Genomic DNA, 18,682 nt, shown 5'->3' on the forward strand with positions numbered 1-18,682 from the left:
CCTTGAGTGGCCCAGCCAAAGCCCAGACTTAAACCCCGTAGAACATCTGTGGAGAGACCTGAAAATGGCAGTTTACAGACGCTTCCCAACCAATGCTTGAGAGGATCTGCCAGAAAGAATGGGATAAACTGCCCAAATCAAGGTGTGCAAAGCTTGTAGAGACTGAACTAAGAAGACTCGAAGCTGTAATTGCTGCCAAAGGGGCTTCTAGTACGTAACTATTTTATGTAATATGCAATTAAGCAATACCGTATTCTATTTTTCTGTCCGCCTGCATCAACAGTGAATCGCAACATCAAACAATCCAGGCTAGAAAACCCCAGGGGAGAGTATAAAACGGGGCCGGGCACCCAGATTACCACTTACACATCTGACACCGTCATATCTATCATGAACGTAATGAACTGCAAAACTGTGAACAGAAATGTGATCGATGTACATATTGGCCGTGTTGAATTTTACAGGAGAAAAGAAGATTTACCGCACACTGAAGGGAAAGAGCCATAAAATCGAGTTTCACCCCCTCGCTCTCCCTTTTGGGTTGTAACATTAAGGAAAGCCTCAAGAGAAACATAATTACGCCATACCGAAAGAAAGACGAGGGGCTAGCCGAAAAGAAACCTACATTTTAATACTTTCTGAACATGATATGGACCGACTGCAAATCGAAAGCGACAGGGTGTGCATCTTCACCATCTTAGGGTGGGCAGGTTATTCTTAGCCTCGTGCCTTGGCATTAGCCAGTGTATAGCAGCTGAGATGTGGCTACTTTTATTTATTTTTGCCTTGGTAGAACACATTTGAGACGTCATAATCAGGTGTAGGGAGGAATAAGCGAAGCACAGTATAAGCACTTACTATAATGCTTTGCATTAGCATGACAGTAGATAATAAAGTGCATTAGAATATGTGTTCTTGATATGTCCGCCACAAAGTTATGTAACATTGATGGCTGCCTACGGATCCACTCAACTGAAAATAGAATTACAAGTGGACTTTTATTTTTATTCCAGTCACTTGTCTACAACCTGAGTTCCAGGAGAAGTCCATTTAAAAACTGCAGAAATAAACCTGGGTGTCACTTCTGAAAATGACTGCAGTTACTCACCATCTGCAGTAACAAATAAAAGTGCACTCAAATGATACACCACCAGGTGTAGGAGCAGATTTCTCCAGATTGTGTGACCGGACACATTGCATTGCTTGAGGCCTGGTGCTAGATGGGGAATGAACAGGATTCATTTTGTGCATGAACTCATATATCAGTGGTCCTGGGGAGCTGCAGGGTGCCCTGGTTTTTCTTCTTAAACAGCACTACTTCATCAATTAAAGCAGTTAATTGCACAGTTAACTCACCTTATCTGGTTTCTTGGGTCTGAATTGGTTGCTGATATTATAAAAACAAAAAGCAGCACGCCCTGCGGCTCTCCAGGACCAGGAGTGAGGACCCCAGCACACCCTGCAGCTCTCCAGGACCAGGAGTGAGGTCTACTGTCATAGATCATTAATGTTGGTTCCTAGAAAAATACTTGTTGAGTTCTGATGAACAGGTCCTGAGGACTTATTTGTACAGAACATTTTTATACTATAATTTACTTTAATACTTAAATTGAATTAATGCCAAATCAACTGATATGTCAATTCACCTCCATTAGATCAGAATCTCAATGAAAATAATTGTATAGGCAGAGGCGAAAAACTCAATTTGAGAAAGCAGAAGTCCTCTAGTATATTCCAGTCACCTGGATGAACAAGCACAATTATTTAGCCTTGAAGTAGAGCTAATTATTTATTTTGGCTGAGTACATGGGTGGAAGAAACACATGGTAGGACTTTTCCTTTCTGACCCTGGACTTTCCACCTCAGGTTGTAGGTGACTTTAAGTACAATTCTCTTCATTTTTCTCTCCCCCTATTTGATATCGGAAATCATGTCAGTCAAGTTGTACCCTGTGCAAAGGCCACTGCTGCTTTAGTGTGTGCACAGCTCCAAAGCACTCAGCCATTTTCTGCTCTACAGACTCAACTTTACCATAGGAGAGCTGGCCTCAAACAGAAACAGGGTATCTCTCTCCAACCATGATACCAAGGGTTCACCAATTCCCAATCACCTGCAACTTTCCTAATGGAAACAAGCATTGCGTGGGTGGAAATTTTATACAACGTAGACATTAAAGAAAATCCAAGAAAACTGGTCTAAACGTGCACTAATACAAATGTCCATTTTAATGAGCCAAAAACATACCATGCACCTCTTTCTCTGCTTTCAAAAATCAATCAGTTCATTCATCATATGGGACTCATTCTAACAGGTATGCTGTTTTTCCAGACAGAGGTTATAAACAGCCATCCCAGTAGCTGTTTTACAAGAAAATACTCCTGTTTGAAGAGCTGCAGGGTAAATTTGTAGCAGCATTTTAATAAAAACCTGTCCAGTGACACCCAGTAATCTTTGGACACCAGTTGCATTATGGGTAAGGATGTCTAAAGCCTACCTACCCCTAACGAGAAATAGCTGTAATATCAAACCTGTACTATCTTGGCCATAGGGCCCAGTTGCACCACAAGCTTAGTGCCATTATCAAGTGAGCTACCAAGTTATCCAAACCTCATCCCTAAAGAAAACATGGCACGAATTTAGAAACAAAATACAGCATATTTATTTCTTGTGTATTGTCTGAGGAACAAAACAGGCACAAAATGGCCTATGGCACCTTGGGCTGGCCGAAAATGGGCACATCCCGATTGGATTCCTTTATTAATGTTCCTTTATTTCACATCCCTAGGAGTTTTCTTCCCTCTATATATATATACACACATAATACACCTTAATGTGGGGAGTCATTTCATATGAAAATCAGTAAGTCATTAAATTAATTAGTGTGTTAATTAAAGTGTCTTATTAGACACAAGTAGAGCAATGTTGTCCCATCACTTTTGCTGAGCATTGTTGCAGGGTGTCCATCTTCTCTATTGCAGAACCCAAGACTGGATTATGGCCAGACATTTGTAAATATTTAGGTCAAATGTGCATGCCCATAGGCTTTTACTTGAGTTGAGATCCAGCATACCAACTAGGATATTGTTTGCTCGACATGGATAATTTGGTGAACATTTTTTGTTCTTACTAGGTAAATTGTAAACAGGCTGATGCATGTGTAAACACTCCATTACAAACACGTTTGGCCATATGACAGAACAAACTATACGAAGTGCATGTATATGAGATGGCAGTTGAAATTACAATTGGCAGTAACTGAACTTATCAGGATTTCAGGATTCGTAACAATCTACTGCATTCTGAGGGAAGGAGCCTTCAAAGTCTTGTTACTGTAGTAATAGAACTTACTACTAAAACTGAAACCGGACTATACCTTAGGCAACATGTTTAAATAATAAATGAGGACAGATATAGAAATGAGTTATCCATTTTACTATATTTTTATTTTATTTTATTTTTATTTTATTACAAAAAAAGCTCATTTGGCATACGGATACATTCACTTGTCACAGTTTTTGTTTTTTGTCGTTGTTGCTTATGGGTTTTTTTACACTTTAATTTCAAAAACTTGTTTCCCCATTTCTTATGAATATACACCCAAATTTTGTTAAATTTTCTTTCTTTAAATAGAAAAGATACTTTATTGGTACATGTATATTGTCATATTTCTTTATAAAAACAAAAAAGAGATGGACAAAGCATCCTGAAAATGAATCTTTGTTTATGAGCCAAAAAAGGTTACCTAGAGAAAGGAAACAGAAAACAACACTAGCATGCAAACACAGCATTTGTCAATAGGCTTCCAGGACCTTGTAAGAGGAGAATGGCTTGACGAAGTGGTAGTCTAGATTTCCGCAGTGAGGACACTGTTGCACATTGCTGTACTCGGAGAAGTACTGCATCCCGACTCGAACGTCTATGACCGGCTTCCCACAGTGTTTACAGTTCAGCCGAGCCTAGCAGGGATCAAACGAGCAACAGCAAATTGTCGGATTAGAACATGGTGGACACAGACAGTGAGAAGAAAGAGGAAGAAAGCAGATACATATTTTAACAGCTCACTCTGGACCAAGCAGGGGAAAGAATACCAAAAAGCAGCAGGGCTACAACCTGATACAGAACTGTGAATAATAACAGTGGCAGCAGTTACATTTGGTAACAGTTCAGTCGCACCAAAAAGGAAGCAATAAACCAGTGGGATTAGAACCAATTACAGCCTGGTGAAAAGCTACAGTAAGTTGCCAATGTCTGCGAACATCTATGACATTTGTGACCCAAGTACACATTAGTGTGTTGAAAATCAATCCATTACTGACCACCAATACTGGCAGTCAATTAGTGACTCATTACAAAACGATATGCATAGCTTCTCAGTATTTGCACCTGCTAAGAAAGCTCCGCTTTCCTCACATCCCCGATTGTGCCAAAAGAAAAATCTCAAAAGTAACACTTTGTATTGGTTTCTACATTCAGAAATATAATTACTGTAGGCTATAAATAACAGAATATGAATGGAGATATAACAGTATAACAGACTATTATCTGTGATAAACAGAAGGCGAATGAGGGGGCATTCGTCTGAAAACGCAATTAGTCTCAATTCGCCAGCAAATAACCCAATGAGTAAAAGTATATGTGAACTGCTGGCAGTTTCTGTTATCATCCTGCTAAAGGCTCCAATATGGCTGGTAGGCCCGCACACGCAACACCTCCTTCATGGAGATGTGGACCACTCGTGACACCGTCTAGTGTAGCCATCTAGTGCCGTTAGCTTGCTATCGCTATTGCAAGCTAGTAGCACTCCATAGAGTTACAGGCCACAGTCGGCACTGGCACGGGCCGGATCTGACCCGAGACTGTGGGGCTCATTACCCGAATGAGAAACCCAGCAGCACGACCATGGGGGACTTAACCCCAATATCAGGGGTAGTCACACATCCATGCCTCACGTGGAACACTATAATGGAAAACCCCATAAATGGAATGGATAACCCAAATCTGAGAGGCAAAGTCTGAAGGATGAAAGATTTGGCAGTCTTCCCCACTATGCTTTGTCCTTACAGTTTGGGTGAAAATACAACAGCCTCATGCATGGTGCTGCACATGCTATTTGCTATGACTTCATAAAATGGTTGGCCTTTTTTATTCTGAAAGATCAATCTTTCTGGAATACAACGTTCAGTTTTTATTCTGAAAGATCAATCTTTCTGGAATACAACGTTTCAGTTCAATCTAACTCTGCAGTTAGATTGAACTGAAACCAACATGAGGTCAGACCAAGGGAGGGATCGCCAGGCGAGAACGATCAGAAGCTACAGTACCACCGCCTATGGTGTGGAAACAAATCCGACATTACTGCTTTTACTGTTGGTCATGTTAGGTTCAGGTGCGAGTTTAAACAAAAGAATGACTGCACACTAAAAGTGGGCCTGAAATAACGACTGCTAATGCATTAAACTTGTTGTGGCATGACATTTATTCAGAAGGAATAAACCCATCAAATCAGTTTTTTTTATATTTTTTTCCTTTTAACAAAGAAGTCACTTACTTAGACGCGACTAAAAACACACCAAATGGCTTATTAAATCTCACTTACTTGACAACAGGGCGAGGCAGCCAGTATGTCGTAAGTGTACATGGTGCCCAGCTGGTGCCAGCTCCCATCCCATCGAGACTTACACTTTATACAGACAATTTTATGGACTCCTTCCAGGCAATCAACACAAATTGCATACAGGTGCATCAGCCTCCCTAAAAAAAGAGAAGGTGGTTCATTTTCACTTGACAGAAAGCAAAATAATTAACAAAAAAAAAAAGGAAAAATTATAAAATTAAAATCATAATTATAAAAGAGACAGATAATAAATGACATTATAAATATATGCAATGCACTCAGTGCCATGCAGAAAGGAGCCTTAAGATCAAAGCGGCGGCTTCAAATAGCTGTACCATTTCTTTAGGTACCTGCTGCATGTCGCCGAGCAGTTGCTAATGATAAGCACGTATGCAGTTGACATTTACGGGCACAATTTTATGTCCATGCAAAAATACATTAAGATGATGGATGTTGTCTTATAAAAATGTGCAAATTTCCCTCTGATTTCTTTATTTTCCAATGGCTGAGTGCTTTGCATGCTGCGCACTGCTTACAGTCTGTATGCTGCCAAGTTCAGGATTACATATTAAAACAACTTTTTGACATCTTTCATTACAAATATAATGGAGGTCCCACAATGTGGGAAAACTCGCCTGAACCCGACTTATTTTTTAGACTTATTGGTTTTCTGCTGCTGTAGCCTATCCACTTGATGCGTTGTGTGTTCAGAGATGCTCTTCTGCATACCACTGCTGTAATGCATGGTTATTTGCATTACTGTTACCTTCCTGTCAGCTTTGACCAGCCTGGCCATTCTCCTCTGACCTTAACAATGTGTTTCTGCCCGCAGGACTGCTGCCCACAAGATGTTTTTTGTTTTTCACACTATTCTCTGCAAACTCTGGAAACTGTTGTGCGTGAAAATCTCAGAAGATCAGCAGTTTCTGAGATACTCAAACCACCCTGTTTGGCCACAACAATCGTTCAACGGTTAAAGTCACTTCAATCACATTTCTTCCGCATTCTGACATTTAGTCTGAACATCAGCTGAACCTCTTGATCACGTCTGCATGCTTCTATGCATTTAGTTGCTGCCACATGATTGGCTGATTGAATATTTGCATTATCAAACTGGTGAACAGGTCTACCTAATAAAGTGCTTAGTGAGTGTACACTGGTAGCAGCTTTAATGCCTCTTTGGTCTATCCACAACTGATAAAATCCTTTTTTGCAGCCTTTCACACTCTACTCTTCATATGGTGAGCGGGTCATTTCCTCCGCCTCAGTAATAACCTGAGGAAATAACCTACTGCTGTGCTTCTAGGGAGGGAGCCAAAATAGGCTGATATAATTTACACAAAACTTTTGCTCTCTATGTAATGTATGAGGTCTTGTGTTGGGATTTGACTGTTTGAGTTTGCATATTTAAACATGTGGCCTCCTACCATTTGCCTGAGTATTTGTCTTGCAAGCTTTGTAAACACTCAGCTGCCATACAACTTAACCTTTCCCTATTTCCTGCAATATACATTGCAGATACATTCCGAGAATAACCATTATCTGATTAAATGCAAATAGAAATTAAATATGAAATGTGAGATGTTTGCCCTTCTTTGCAACACTCAGCGCCCAGAGTCATTTTGACATTTTTGAATACTGTGGCACCAATAGTTCCTCTGTGGCTCACTTTGTAAAACTATCTTCATGACAAATCCCATTTATATCACATAAAGAAACAAATACGCTGCTTTAAAAACACAAACTGCAACTTATGCTATAGCTTGAAATTGGAGTCAAACAGCACAGCTTATCTGACATACTATGCAAAAAATAGCTTGAAATAAGTCGACAGTTTTACAGGGAAGGAGAGAAAGGAAAACAGGAAGTGACTTTACCCTGTAGGTGGCAGGGGACATCATACTCAATCTCGTCATGACGGGAGGGGCTGAGGAACAGGGTCCCATCCACCAGAGGGAACTGCTCGAACACGGGCAGGGTGCGGTGGCACAGGGCGCAGTTGACCACGTTCCTGTGGCTGGCGCTGAGCGCCGACAGGATGAACTTCCTCAGCTCCTCGCCCTGGCCCGTGTGAGCGTCGTCCTCCATGCGCACGTGGTAGGTGTTCAGCTTGTGCCGGGGGATGTGGGCCAGCAGCTCCGAGAGGTCCAGCCTCCGGAGGAACTGCACGGGGTTGTCCCCCGGGCCCAGCCGGGCCAGGGGGAGGCCGGGGCCCGGCTCCAGGCAGTGGGGGCCGCGGCCCAGGCCCCCCGCGGCCGCCAGCAGGTGCTTGCGGTGGCCCTCTAGGTGCACGGCGTTCTTCAGGAACTCGCCCAGGTGCCGTGAGCCGCGGGGCCCCCCGAACGCGGCGGGGGAGAAGAAGGAGAAGCCGGTCGGTGGGGACTGGCCAGGGGAGTCGCAGGGCGACCGGGGCCCCAGGCCGCTGCTACAGAAAAGGCCCACGGGACCCCTCTCCTGAGAGTTTTGCCGGTCTATGGACTGCCGGCGCGGCAGCTCCTGGCTGGACGTCCTGTGCGCCATTTTGCTTCCCGCGGGGTGCCGGGGCTTTTTGGGCTCTTCCGGGGGCTCCGGCCCGCCCCCAGCCCCGCTCGCCGAGGAGGCGGTCTTGCCGAAGCTCTTCTCAGGCGGGACCTTCTTCTTGCGGTCGTCCTGCATGCGCTTCACCTGGTACCAGTCCGTGTCCTTCTTCAGGTGCCCCTGGCCGCAGCGGCAGGAGCAGAAGCGGAAGGCCAGGTCGTAGCCCTTCTTGGTCCACATGTTCTGCCGGCACTGCTTCTCGTTCCAGCTGCGAGCGCGGCCGATGCAGTTGAACTGCACCAGGATGCTGCTCTCCCACTCGTAGAAGCACTGCAGGTGCATCCAGTTGCTGTAGGGGCAGGTCTCGCTGTTGCACACCACCCGCTGGTAGTCGTCCTTCTCCAGGTCGATGGGCCGGCCCAGACTGCACACCAGAGGGGTGGCACAAGGGGCTTCTGCAGGGCACAAGAATTCACAGAGTGACTGCAGTGGACAACACACAGCGTTTAAAAAGCAAAGATAAACATTTGTGTTGTGTAAGATGAGATATATGTTATTGAACCCTGTGGGGTAATTTGTCCTCTGCATTTGACCCATCCTAGATACTTAGGAGCAGTGGGCAGACACAGTGCGGTGGCCAGGGAGTAATGTCGGGTTATGGCCTTGCTCAAAGGCCCAATCTTATCGTGGCTGCACAGGGACTTGAACCATCACTCTTCCAGGACCCAGTTATGTACCATAGCCACTACACTGTCGGCAATGCAAGCTATACAGATGAAGAACCACATTGGACAAAAGGGAGACATAAAACTGTGAATAAAAGTAAACGGCCACCTGATACATCCTTGATATATTTAATGCCAATGTGTTGTTTCTGAAGAGGCCTCCATATGTCCTACTATACACCTGCTAGCATTAACTTCAGGGGGAATGATAATAAATTGGTATAGTGATGCTGCTATTCATTGTGCTATGATTAAAAGTCTGAAAACACACTAAGCTTTTAGCAGCATCTGAAACAGGTCACTAAGTAAGTACACATTGAAGGAAAAGATAAAAACTGCAATAATTTCCAATGCCTTATCTAATGGGCCAGGGGCCCTATAACTGATTCTCCATGATACCCGAAAGGAAGGAGGCAAAATTAGACAGCCCAACCTAACCCCCAAAACACCCTGCCCTCAGCCAACTGAGCATCTGGCAGGTGAGTCACTCCATCCATTACATCAAACTAATGAAAAAGGGTGACCTTCACCGATTCGTGAAAGACTCAGAGAAAGCAATTAATGGCACATGAACCTTTTGTTAATTCACAGATGCTCCATTTATGTTATTTATGACTTAGTTCTGCAACTGAATGAATCACTCTTTTTCTGACATAATTCTTGTCAAATGTCCTACTTACATGTACTTTAATTGCTGGAGTGTTTTTACCGGATGTCTGTCTCTTTTAGTCATAGCTCATCTGAATGGCCTACGCTTTCGTCATTGGCATACTGGCAACAGATATAAGCTACATCAGAATAGTTTTGCCTAAATCAAAGAGCAATACCAGTTGAATTGGTTTCCTTTACCTTAACCAATGCAAATCACATTGGCAACATGTAGCATACTGTCAGTTTATTCTAGCCAGATTAACAATGTTGCTGTTGACATTATGTATCAAGGGTGCTGTAGCCTAAGCTTAATATTTCCCGTTCACTATTCCTTCATAGGTCTGGTAAAAAGTCAAGTTAGCATTCTGTAGCACTGATCTGCCATACAATATGCCATTTAATTTAAAGTGAATTAGCATATCCGTCTACTCACACAACTATCTGACCTGCGTATTAATGCCACACAAACCTACCATGAGGGATGGTAATCATTTATTTATTTTTTTCACAACACAGATTGACAAGAAAACTATCTGCAAATAGCATGTGTCGTATTAGTGCCAGTGTTTATTTGTCCACAACAGAAAATCTAGCCCATCACTACAATACAAATGGGGAATGTATTAACATGTGTATCTATATTAGAATTAGGCTACCTGAAACCTGGAATAGTCAGTGGTAATATATAACATAACCAGAATTCACGACCCTTGTGTTTATTAAACCAAAATACGGTTACACATCAGTAAAGAGTGCCACTAAGCAGGAAAACAAGGTCATTTTACTAGCATTGCTTCTAAGGGATTACTGCTGGGGAACACTATGGTTATGTGGTTTCTAACAAAACACAATGCAAGAGTGTATTCTTCAGAGAATTCCCTGCTCACCAAGAATTCATCCCTCATACATACTGTCACTATAAATATTACTGTCAAAGTGCATATGGAGCACAGTACAAAAACACAGGGCAAGACACTCCCTTTGCATGAATATACTTAGCTTTTTACTGGGAAAATCACATTCACACATGTATTTCTTCTTAGAATATACATATTTATTATTAAAAACAGCTGAACCTCTTGACCACGTCTGCATGCTTTTTTTATGCATTTAATTGCTGCCACATGACTGGCTGATTCAATATTTGCATTAACAAGCTGGTGTACAGGCCTAACTAATAAAGTGATCACTGAGTGTATGTTAAATACAAGGTTTTGGTGCACTGGTGTAATTTCAGATTTCTTAGCCATTCAAATTTGTCAGTCCATCATTCTTAAAGGGAATAATTCAAACGTTACACGTTAGAAACACTCACTTACAGGCCTCAGACTGAAGAAGTGGATAACTTCCTTGTTTTTGGTAATTGCTTTGCTTGCATGATGTGCAAGTAAATAACAGTAAATGCATTCTATTTTAAAAAGAAGGAACCAATATACTCGAATAGGTTTAAGATCAGGTTTTCAGCAGTGCAAATAATTATCCAGTGATGGAAAACGTTCATATAAACTTGCAGAAATTCAAAGAATAGCATGCATCACAACAATTGGCTAAGTTGAAATGCAAGCTGTTGCCTGCAGGATACCTAGGCACCGAAAACTACAGCTCTATGAAGTCATAAATCTGAGCCTTTTCTTCTTATTGATCATAAGCAATACATTAACTACTGAACAAATTACATTTCAAATTACATTATCAAATTCAGTCATAAATCAGACACATTGTCTACAATTAACCTCAACCAAAAATGTGTAATACATCAGATATTATTTAAATATTTCATTAACTATTACAATTTTGTGATTGCAAACATCCCGTTCACGCTAGTTGGTTCTTTCATTAGCATCGCATGCAAATATACCAAGGTAATATATTGACTTGAAGAGGACATTGCACGGCTTGAGGTCTGGAATACAGTATTAGACAAAAGAATCCTTGAGTAAAGCACTTGACCTCAATTGTTTCTCTTTAACTCCAGCCGTACAAGACGTGCAAAATATAAACGGTAAGCATTTCGAGGACGAGGACAATAGCAAAGGTTAAATCTATGTATTTAATCTCATGTGTCAAAAAGGCATAATGCACGCGTGCAACCACCTGGGACAACTTGCTGCAACTGAGTAAAGACTCGCAGAGGCGTTGCATATCCCACGATAAAAACAATGCCATTTTAACGCACGCAGATATGTAGCTAACTAGCTAGCTAGCTAACTAATTATTATGCATACTCTATGTATAGTTAATCGTTCGTCTGTACTTGTGCAGTTTGTTGTACGTAATCAAACGAATCACAATAAATTCATAAGAGTATGCACGCTCTGTCGCGAATGTTGCCCTTACCACTGGTATTCTCATTTGACGGCGCAGCTGTAGCCCCCAACAACGTTGTTGCTGCTGCCTGTGTTCCTGTTGCGGCCGCACTGGCTCCATTTTCCTGTTCATCTCCACTACTATTGGTGCGTTTATTTCTCTTTCCCTTGTTGTTTTTCTGGTTGGGCATCGTGCTGTTCCTGATATTAATGAATACTGGTAATCAGAAGCTGCTGTCTCTCATTTCCGCAGATTACATTTTCAGCGCAACGCAGCGCAACGTTCTTTTCTTGGCTTCTCTTGCTGTTCTTCCTTTGCAGGTGACACTGCCTTTTACAGCCTTATCGTCATCTAGATTTCTGTGGTTCTGTCAGCGAAGGTAGGCTGTACGACGAAGGCGTGTCAGTCTGTTGTTTTGATTCCTATTCTGAATCTCTAACGGTCAGGCGCTGTTTTCCTCCTGCCTCGGTGACGACACTCGGCTCCTCCCTCCACCCATTGGCTCCGAGTTATTAATAGATCTAGTGAGGATGTCCCAAGTCAAGAAGTTCTGGTTGGAAGGGGATTCCAATCCATATTTTGGACCAGACCTAATGCCCTTTATGTGGCTACTTTGCCTCTTCAATAGTATGGAGTCTGAGTAGGGCTTACGTGAGTAGGGCTTACGTGCGTTGCAGTAGCTGCAGCCATCATATTTCAGACAAGGTGTCACTACCTACACAATTCCTTGATGCATTTCTCTCAACAGAACTTACACATACACTGTCTGGTCTAGAACTGCACTGCTGATCTAAATGTTTCATTTAATCAGTTAACCAACCTTTTCTTACAATTAAATGAAGGTTTAATGTGCAAGTTGCAACTGTGCAAGAATGCAAGCTTGCTGATTCATACATCACAAAATGTAGTCCCTTGACTATATGTGTGAAAAACGACAATTGCTTCTATTTACAAGTTGAGCACAATTATTAATTGACTTAAAGAGGACACTGATACATTTATGCTTTTTTTTCTTTTCTTTTTTATAAATACAGCCAATGTAGATACTAAAACCTACGCATTCTGGGTTGGATATGGATCGTACCATGAAACACATCGTCAAAAATAAGATGCATTGCTTGGTTCAATTTTGAGTATGCATATATAATGAAAACATGACACATCAATTTGAATGCTCAATTTATTTTTCGTGTTTTAATCATTTGACTTTCATTGCTTTTATTATATTTTGTCAGTAGGAACATTTTGATCCTTCCAACAGATATACTGAACATCTATAGGCAGCAAAATCTGAACAGACATGTCATATATGGATCCAGTGTTATTCCAGTGCTGTCCACCTCAGCTGGTTTCTTCCAATAAACCACAAAAACACATATAAACACTTCCTGAGTCTATCTTATGGTGCTGGTAGAGACTGTATTGCTGTATAGTCCACTATGAATGGTGTTTACTACATGTCCACAATCATTCCTGATGTGGACACAATTTTGCATGTTCTTTGTTCAATCAGAACTATCAGAGAACATGCAGATAATACTTTTTCATAGAGACCAACAGCACTGTTTACTGCAGGAAGTAATGGTCAAGTGCAGACCTAATACTACAAATTTTAAGTTGTTTTGAGGAGAAAAGTCTGAAATCATTTCTACAGCTCTTAAGATTTTTCATGAGTGATTAAAGCATTGTCCATTAGCCAATTTTTTAAAGGAAAAAAGAAATACAAAAAACTTGACAGGGGTTATGTTTATGTGCACCACACAGGTTTGTTATTCATTCTTTATAAGAAGTAATTTAACCAAAAGTTGAATGCAAAATGCTATTTTGTCCTGAGAAAATATTACAAACCCAACCATTTTTTTTGGCACAAATTACCCTATTATATAAGAGTAAGGAAATCGTACAGTATTGCACATCAGTTGTGTTGGCCTTTTTTTTCCCCCCCCACCAATGGCCCTACACATTAGAAACGGTATGCACTGTGCAAGGAAAGTTGCTCTTTGACACGACCGTGCTCTACATTCACCAACTTTGGCTAAACTTGTAAAATGTAAGCCACAGTCATTTAAAAAGCAGTGTTTGAACCAAATATTAATCCTATACACATTTCCTTTAAAGAGTTGGTCCAAAAAAGTCCATATGCAAAAGTTCATGAGGTAGCAACATGAACATATACAATAAATGAAAGCCAGCAGGATGTGTTTTTTTCTTTCCACCAAGACTACCTATGATATGTCTTAGAAATGTTTCTTTGCTGAATAAAAATTACATTCCAGTATAACATACAAAATTCTAAAGGCAATTTAAAACCCATACATATTTAGTTGCCCTGAAAATATATAAAATTCTGATTGTGACTTGACACTGCATGGTACTCTCAGTCGTTTGTTGTGGCTTTTTTTCTTATTGTTTGGAGCACATATACATTCACTGGTCTTCTTTCAGCAGCACAACATCAACATTGTCATGGACACCTTGCAGGAGCAATTGCCCCTCAAAATTGATAATTTTCTTCTTCTTTGCAGCCCTCAGTGTCCCAACAAGTGCTTCGAAGAGGTTGGCACAATCATCATCGTTAAACAGAACCCCGAACTTCACACTGTACTTCCCATCTGCATCTGTATTGGAAACAGTGAATTTTAGAACAAATCTGCTTCCGCAATGAGCAACACATTAGGACTTAAATAGACTTCAATTTTGAACAGGTTACAATTTAGGCCATGTTATTGATGTTTGTTTTACTTTCTTTTGGAATTAAGAGCATGGCTACAGTATCTTTTTCATGTAGATTAACTTTTTTTTTTTTCCTGATTAAGCCTTCGGTCAATCTGAGAATTTATTTACATTGACATTAAAATGAAAAAATGAATCTCTAATTAAAAGTGGAGAAACACAAGTGAAAAGGTATTATGTTATCAAATACATTCAATTAAAGTTGTTCATGCTCAATTTGTCATTTGCATTTAGCATACTGTAACTACAGTACATCTCCAGGATAATGGCACATAACTGTACAAAATTAAACAAAAGGGTATGGTGTACAAAATATACTTAATAAATGGCAGTTTCATTTAAGGTAATACATCAACATACACCCAGTATATACATATTGCTACAACTACCTCACCCATACCATGGTATGGCAATACCATTAGAATTAATTATGCACAGAGAATGTGTAGGACTGCAATGAATAGCTGCCCTTTGCAAGGAATTCTACTGATATCTGCGGACAGAGAACTGAAAAGGGCAGGAAGCTATAGTAAATTCCTGTGCATTAAACTCTTCCTAACTTTAAACAGTAATTGATTAATGTGTATGAGCAGCAGTAATCAACGTCCAAAAACCTAGCATGAGACTAAAAATAGACAATAAATAATCATACATCCTTCCATTTCCATATGGTTTCTTAGCTTGCATTTTATTTAAAAAAAAGTATGAAGCATATACAATAGCACTGTATTCATTCCTGCCATTAATAAACATAACAAGCAGAATTGTACTCCACTGCTGGAGTGGGTCCAAGATAAATCTGTAGAAATGAATAAGAAGTGATAGCAGAGCCATTTTGATTGGCTGATAGCAGCCAACAAACTGCACATTTTACCTGACAAGTGAGGACACAGCCCAACCTAAGTCAGCAGTCACTGCATAGATTCCAATGTTACTGAGGACTACAATACTTTTTTTTCTCAGAATTGCATTACCCATCGTTTCATACTTACTTTTGTTCCCAAGCCGATGGATCTGTTCGATTAACAGGGTTATCTCATGGTCCACATTCATTTTCGCTGGAAATTTAAAACGAAAAAAGCGTCAATTGCTTGGCAAAGCAAGGGCAATGCAACGTAGGCAATACTTTACTTAAGCATGTCACTTTAACGTTGAATTCCTGTACTTTTACCTACAGTTACATGATTTTAGAGTTATCTGCTTAAATAAAGTCCAACCAACCCATATGTAACCATTTGCTGCGGATCTTCATATCATGTGGGTGCGCCCGTAGCTAGAAACCGCTGGTTCTACCTGAGTAGGCTACGACTGAGTGAGACAGCCTATATCTGCAGCCCAGGCTATAAAACGGAATGATTCGTTTCACTAATGCATCGCCAAATAAGGGCATTATGAACTGGCAAAAAATATACGTCGGTTGATCAACTCGGTGAGTATTCCGCACTCAATACATCGAGATTACATTTTCCAATTTTAATTCCACCATCTGTAAGTGATAATAGGATATCCTAATGCGACTGTATAAGGATGTACCGTCTCTCGTTCGATTGAAAATGCATAAAGCACATCATATATCTATAAACAGACTGCAACATTGTGGAGGCACAGGCAGAACCTGAGACATAAGTGGATCTGGCTCTATTAACTTGGAATTTCACGTGATAAGCCGTGCGCTTTTGCTATGCGGAAGTAGGTTGTCTCACCAACACCCAAATACGCTAAGAGGTGCAAGGAAATTATACTGGGTCATGGCTGCCGCTAAAACCATACATTCGGTCATGTTTTTAAGTACATACGGATAACATTATCTAATCATTAAAACTCAGCTCTCTTAAAACCACGAGTGTAGCTATTCCATTATTTAACCCTTGCGTAAAAATGCGGGATAATTGGTAATTCTTCTAAAAGTTGCACGCTCCCTACTTTTCATAGAACAAGGTGTCCAGCGCGATCACAGTTAATACGATTTTCTAAATATTTAGCCTACATCACAAGTTTTGTCTACTCACCAAAGAAAAATATATTTTTCTAGTCTTCCAGAAGCTCGAAGCTGCTACCTTCTAAATGAACAGGAAGCGGGTGAAGCCAATGAGACTAGAGAACATGCCATACAATGAACGCGATGATGCTGACGTCAGCATCTCCTCCCCCTCAGTTGCCAAGGCATAGGTACGTGTTGCATGCTCATAAAACTGGCAACATTTTTAATGATAAAGGAACGGTACGAAAACTGAGGAAACAGCAACAGAATTACTACTGCAGAATTACATGACTAATTAGGAAACGATCATTATTACCTGCACCATGTATATGTAGCATAGATGAATCATATTATACTTTATTTTTCATCTTTAATCCACATTTTTCCTTTTCTTTGATTCTGTCGAGTCTTTAATTTCAAGCCTGTTCCATTACTGCAACATCATCCATAGATTCAGTATGGTGCAAACTACTGAAATACTGCTGCTCATGGAAGTGACAGGAATTTTAACAGTGCCAATGTTCACTGGGATCCCACAGAGCAGTACACAATTGCCATAGTGTCAGTGTAGTTTCAGTCATTCGGCTTGTCTAAGACCGATACCACCGGCAATCTGACTACCTCGATGGTGCTTAAAGTGTACAGTTTGTGGAATGTTGAGGGAGAAATAACCGTGGAATAAAGAATTTGTACAAGACAAAGAAAATTGGGGTAAAACATTTTCCAAATACAGTATAATGATAATGTGGAATGGCCATACCCCTCTGAAAGTCATGCAGCCAGCTTTTATTTCTTCACATTCTGTCTCTCGGTTGACGTAATTTTGCTGTAGAAGCCTAGCAATTATGCAGGCACCATTGGTACAGGTAGTATGTACCCAATCAACCAGAGAAGAACCGATAATTCTAGAAAGCAGTATTTTATTAATTCTAGAAAGCATAGCATAGCATTCAGCATTCCGTGTCAAAATCCATATTCCCAAGAGATGGGTATCAATCAAATCCGCCAGATTCTTTAGATTTGCATGGATATATGTTCAAATGCTGAATAAAGGTGAGAAGACCTCAAATTCTTTGCAGCTTATTATTATGATATTATTTTATTTATAATAGTAATGCATGGATATTGGAGTTAGTATCACCTTCCTGCCAGCTTGAACCAGTCTGGCCATTCTCCTCTGACCTCTGTAAACATTAGCGACTGTTGTACATAAACATCTTATGAGATGAGCAGTTTCTGAGATACTCAAACCACTCCATCTGGCACCAACAATAATTCCATGGTTAAAGTCACTTAGATAACTACATGTTGTAGATGTCTGGGTATGGTAGTTACAGACTTGTACACTGGACTTATGACCATTTCCTTACAACCAATCATATATGAATTGAACCTTATCTGATGTGTTTGGTTGTTTGTTCTATGACCTTGATATGCACTGGTTTGTACATCGCTTTGATTAAAAACATCTGCTTGAGTTTTAGTCATTGTATCACTGCTGCCTCACAGCAAGGAGGTCCTGGGTTCGAATCCCCGTCGGCCGGGGCCTCTCTGTGCGGAGTTTGCATGTTCTCCCCGTGTTTGCATGGGTTTCCTCCCGGTAATCCGGTTTCCTCCCACAGTCCAAAGACATGCAGGTTAGGCTGATTGGAGAGTCTAAATTGCCCATAGGTATGAGTGTGTGTGAATGGTGTGTGTGCCCTGCGATGGACTGGCAACCTGTCCAGAGTGTATTCCTGCCTTTGCCCAATGTATGCTGGGATAGGCTCCAGCCCCCCTGTGACCCTGTTCAGGATAAGTGGGTTAGGATAATGAATGAATGAATGAATGAATGTATAGGTCTACCTAATAAAGTGGGCTGAGTGCACTTCATTTAATTTGTTCATAACAAAGCTCCTGTTGAGCAGCACACCCATGACCGCAAATTACCCAAGGCATGGCATTTTCAGCAGCTGTTGGGTTTCTTGGCATTCGGCACCATGTCCATATGCATGACGGCTGAATAACCAGCAGGAGGAGATATGGCCATAGGTATGACATGCAATTGCTCAGGCTCAAATTCTTGTTAATACCCGTTCCATCCGGGTCCTCTTTCCTCCTCCCCTCTCAAGTCGACTCGGGCTGACTGGCAGGCTGTTCAGTGACGTCACTCAG

The 18,682-nt window shown here is 41.0% G+C and overlaps 2 protein-coding genes across 3 annotated transcripts; both read right to left on the reverse strand.

Moving 5' to 3' along the window:
* Window positions 1-3,421: 3,421 nt before the first annotated feature.
* heca (hdc homolog, cell cycle regulator) lies at window positions 3,422-12,287 on the reverse strand. Its single transcript, XM_061242617.1, has 4 exons — window positions 11,845-12,287; window positions 7,492-8,586; window positions 5,597-5,751; window positions 3,422-3,956 (listed from the first exon to the last, which is right to left on the reverse strand). Exons 1-4 carry the CDS (start codon window positions 12,002-12,004, stop codon window positions 3,792-3,794), a joined length of 1,575 nt encoding a protein of 524 aa, XP_061098601.1. The 5' UTR covers window positions 12,005-12,287; the 3' UTR covers window positions 3,422-3,791.
* Window positions 12,288-12,980: 693 nt separating this feature from the next.
* Window positions 12,981-16,676, reverse strand: abracl (ABRA C-terminal like). 2 transcript variants are annotated; one of them, XM_061242471.1, is made up of 3 exons: window positions 16,557-16,676; window positions 15,540-15,605; window positions 12,981-14,432 (listed from the first exon to the last, which is right to left on the reverse strand). In XM_061242471.1, exons 2-3 carry the CDS (start codon window positions 15,598-15,600, stop codon window positions 14,242-14,244), a joined length of 252 nt encoding a protein of 83 aa, XP_061098455.1. In that variant the 5' UTR covers window positions 15,601-15,605; window positions 16,557-16,676; the 3' UTR covers window positions 12,981-14,241. The 2 variants fall into 2 exon arrangements, with proteins under 2 accessions (XP_061098455.1, XP_061098454.1); XM_061242470.1 differs by lacking the exon at window positions 16,557-16,676 and adding an exon at window positions 15,769-16,167.
* Window positions 16,677-18,682: the final 2,006 nt, after the last annotated feature.

Source organism: Conger conger, chromosome 5 (assembly GCF_963514075.1).
Source record: "Conger conger chromosome 5, fConCon1.1, whole genome shotgun sequence".
Lineage (NCBI taxonomy): Eukaryota > Metazoa > Chordata > Actinopteri > Anguilliformes > Congridae > Conger > Conger conger.

Coding starts and splice junctions, on each gene's coding strand:
- abracl (XM_061242470.1), bottom strand. CDS start 15,799: ATGAAGATCCGCAGCAAATGGTTACATATGG. Junction 15,606..15,768: donor CAGCAAATGGTTACATATGG/GTTGGTTGGACT, acceptor TTAAATTTCCAG/CGAAAATGAATGTGGACCAT. Junction 14,433..15,539: donor CCATCGGCTTGGGAACAAAA/GTAAGTATGAAA, acceptor TTTCCAATACAG/ATGCAGATGGGAAGTACAGT.
- heca (XM_061242617.1), bottom strand. CDS start 12,004: ATGCCCAACCAGAAAAACAACAAGGGAAAGAGAAATAAACGCACCAAT. Junction 8,587..11,844: donor GTCAAATGAGAATACCAGTG/GTAAGGGCAACA, acceptor TGTGCCCTGCAG/AAGCCCCTTGTGCCACCCCT. Junction 3,957..5,596: donor CTGCCTCGCCCTGTTGTCAA/GTAAGTGAGATT, acceptor GATCCCTGCTAG/GCTCGGCTGAACTGTAAACA.